This window comes from Carlito syrichta, unplaced genomic scaffold (genome assembly GCF_000164805.1).
Source record: "Carlito syrichta isolate Samal-C Ts95f unplaced genomic scaffold, Tarsius_syrichta-2.0.1 Scaffold123472, whole genome shotgun sequence".
Classification (NCBI taxonomy): Eukaryota; Metazoa; Chordata; class Mammalia; order Primates; family Tarsiidae; genus Carlito; species Carlito syrichta.
This window is the reverse complement of record NW_007067568.1, coordinates 1-2,493: the sequence shown is the minus strand read 5'-3', so window position 1 is coordinate 2,493 and position 2,493 is coordinate 1. Positions and strand designations below refer to the sequence as shown.

Here is a 2,493-nt window from a genome sequence, read left to right as displayed (position 1 = left end):
CTCGCGTACCTGCTGTTCATCTTCGCGGGACGGCGCTACATGGAGGCGCGCACGGGCTTCCGCCTGCAGGGGCCTCTCATCCTCTGGTCGGCCGGCCTCGCCGTCTTCAGGTAGGCCGCGCCCCCCGCCCCCCGCCCCCCGCCCGGGCTCTGGGCCTTAGCGCTCCGCCCCAGCCCTGAAGCCCTCGGGCTGCCGGCAAGCCCGCCGCGGCCTCCCTCAGCCGCCACCCGCTCCGTGTGGCCCGCTTTCCTTCTTTCCTAGACCCCAGCCTGGCGGTCCCGGCCGGGCTGTCCTCACTGCTCTCCGGCTCATGGGGTCTGTACTTCCAACAGGCTTCTCCAGCCTCTGATGCTCTCAGCTCCTAGACCCTTTCCCGGGACCTTCTGGTAACTGCCTCCTTCCCACTTTTTTTCCTGCGTGTGTGTGGTGGGGTCTCACTCTGTCACCCAGGCTGGAGGGCAATGCATGATCACGGCTCACCGCAGCCTCCGTCTCCTGGGCTCAGGTGATCCTTCCGCCTGGGCTGTTCAAGCAGCTGGCTCTAGAGGCGTGTGCCATCATGCCTGGCTGCTTTAAAAAAGTTTTTTGTAGACATAAGGTCTCACTTTGTTGCCCAGGCTGGTCTCGGAACTCCTGGGCTCAAGCAATCCTGCTGCCTTGGCCTCCCAATGTGCTGGGATTCCAGGCATGAGCCACCATCCTGTCCCTTCCTGCGTTTTCCCTCCCAGCCCCTTCCATCTTCCCTACCCTTCCAGCATCCTCCCAGGCTCCTACCCCACCCCAAGAGCCCCACCCCCTGCACTCCCTGGTCTTTCCCCAGCCCCTGTCTCCTGTAGACTGCTGATTGGAATCTGCTGGTTTGGCCCCAAGGTTTTAGAAGTCGTGCCTAGAAGGGTGGGGAGGTGGTGGAGCTTGGGACCTAGTGACTTGGCCAGGCCAGGGGGACGGGGCTTGGTGCCTGGGGATGGCGCTCACACTCTCCTCCTCCGTCCCGTTTCAGTATCGTGGGGGCAGTGAGGACGTGGGGCTACATGGGGGCTGTGCTCCTCAGCGGGGGCTTAAAGCCCACCGTGTGCTTCGCCAACCACATCAACCAGTCCATAATCCAGTTCTGGTCCTGCATCTTTCTTCTCAGCAAGGTCATCGAACTCGGTGAGTGTCAAGGCTTTGTCTCTCTGGTGCCCAGGGAACTGCGCCCTCCTCCAGGGCCCTCCCCTCGCCCGTCACAAGGAACACGGGGTCCCTCCCCACCCCGGGTCCTGATAGCACCTCTCACCCGAGCCCGGCTTCAGATTCTCTGCCACAAAGGCCCCCTCCCTGCCCTGAGGATTTCTGCCCGTGTGGAGGGTGGTCCCGGCCCCGGGCATTGTGCCAGCCGTGCCTTTCCGACTCCCAGGAGACACGGCCTTCATCATCCTGCGTAAGCGGCCTCTCATCTTTGTGCACTGGTACCACCACAGCACCGTGCTGGTGTACACAAGCTTCGGGTACAAGAACCGAGTGCCCGCGGGCGGCTGGTTCATGACCATGAACTTTGGCGTGCATGCCATCATGTACACCTACTATACCCTGAAGGCTGCCAACATGAAGCCCCCCAGGGTGCTTGCCATGCTCATCACCAGCCTGCAGATCCTGCAGATGTTTGTAGGTGCCATCTTCGGCATTCTGACCTACATCTGGAGGCAGGAACAGGGATGCCACAACACAGAGGAGCACTTCTTCTGGTCCTTGGTCTTGTACACCAGCTACTTCATCCTCTTTGTCCACTTCTTCCGCCACACCTACATCAGGCCCAAGGTCAAAGCCAAGACCAAGAACCAGTAAAGGCTTGGAGAGAACAATGAAGCCCTAGGCTCTCTCTCCCCCAGGGCACTAAGGGGCCCGGCTCAGGTTTGGGAGAATGATTAGGGTGCCTTACCTGCATGGTTTCTCCACGGAATGTGTGCCCCAAGATGGCAGGAGATTATGACAGACAAGAGTGACCTCTGGGATGGGGTACGGTCTAGTACTTTGTCGTTTCTGTTTTTAATGTGAAGGGCAATCAGGCCCTGGGATGGGGGTGGGAATGAGGGGGTCCCCAGAGCTGAGTTATTTATATTTCTATCCAGAAATCTTTCTTCGTCTCGCTCTACTTTTTTAATTAAACATTTCAACCAGACTCCGAGGACTTAAGGACTGGTGGTAGGGGCTGCCGTGAGGGGGGAAGGCTGCTGGCAGGGGCTTGCCCAGCAGGTGGGAAGCCCGCGGGTGTGTGGGAGGGGAGAGGCACACACACAGACGCTGAAGAAGAGTCCTGGGCCTGGGAGGCACTTCATACATGTCTGTTACAGACCAGAATTTTATTGCTGTTAGAGGCGCAAGCCTCTGGAAGGAACAGTGAGAAACAGGTGCAGGAAGGGGCGTGGCTTCTCTCGAGTCACAGGCTTCCCGAACTGGGGGATCCACACCTGCCGGCCAGGACCGGCGCGGGACACCGGCGGGCCCGACCTAGCA

At 60.0% G+C, this 2,493-nt stretch overlaps 1 protein-coding gene across 1 annotated transcript; it reads left to right on the top strand.

The window, feature by feature from the left end:
• Positions 1-12: 12 nt before the first annotated feature.
• On the top strand, positions 13-2,158 carry ELOVL3 (ELOVL fatty acid elongase 3). The gene is made up of 3 exons (XM_008048436.2): positions 13-110; positions 1,001-1,152; positions 1,397-2,158. Exons 1-3 carry the CDS (start codon positions 40-42, stop codon positions 1,822-1,824), a joined length of 651 nt encoding a protein of 216 aa, XP_008046627.2. The 5' UTR covers positions 13-39; the 3' UTR covers positions 1,825-2,158.
• Positions 2,159-2,493: the final 335 nt, after the last annotated feature.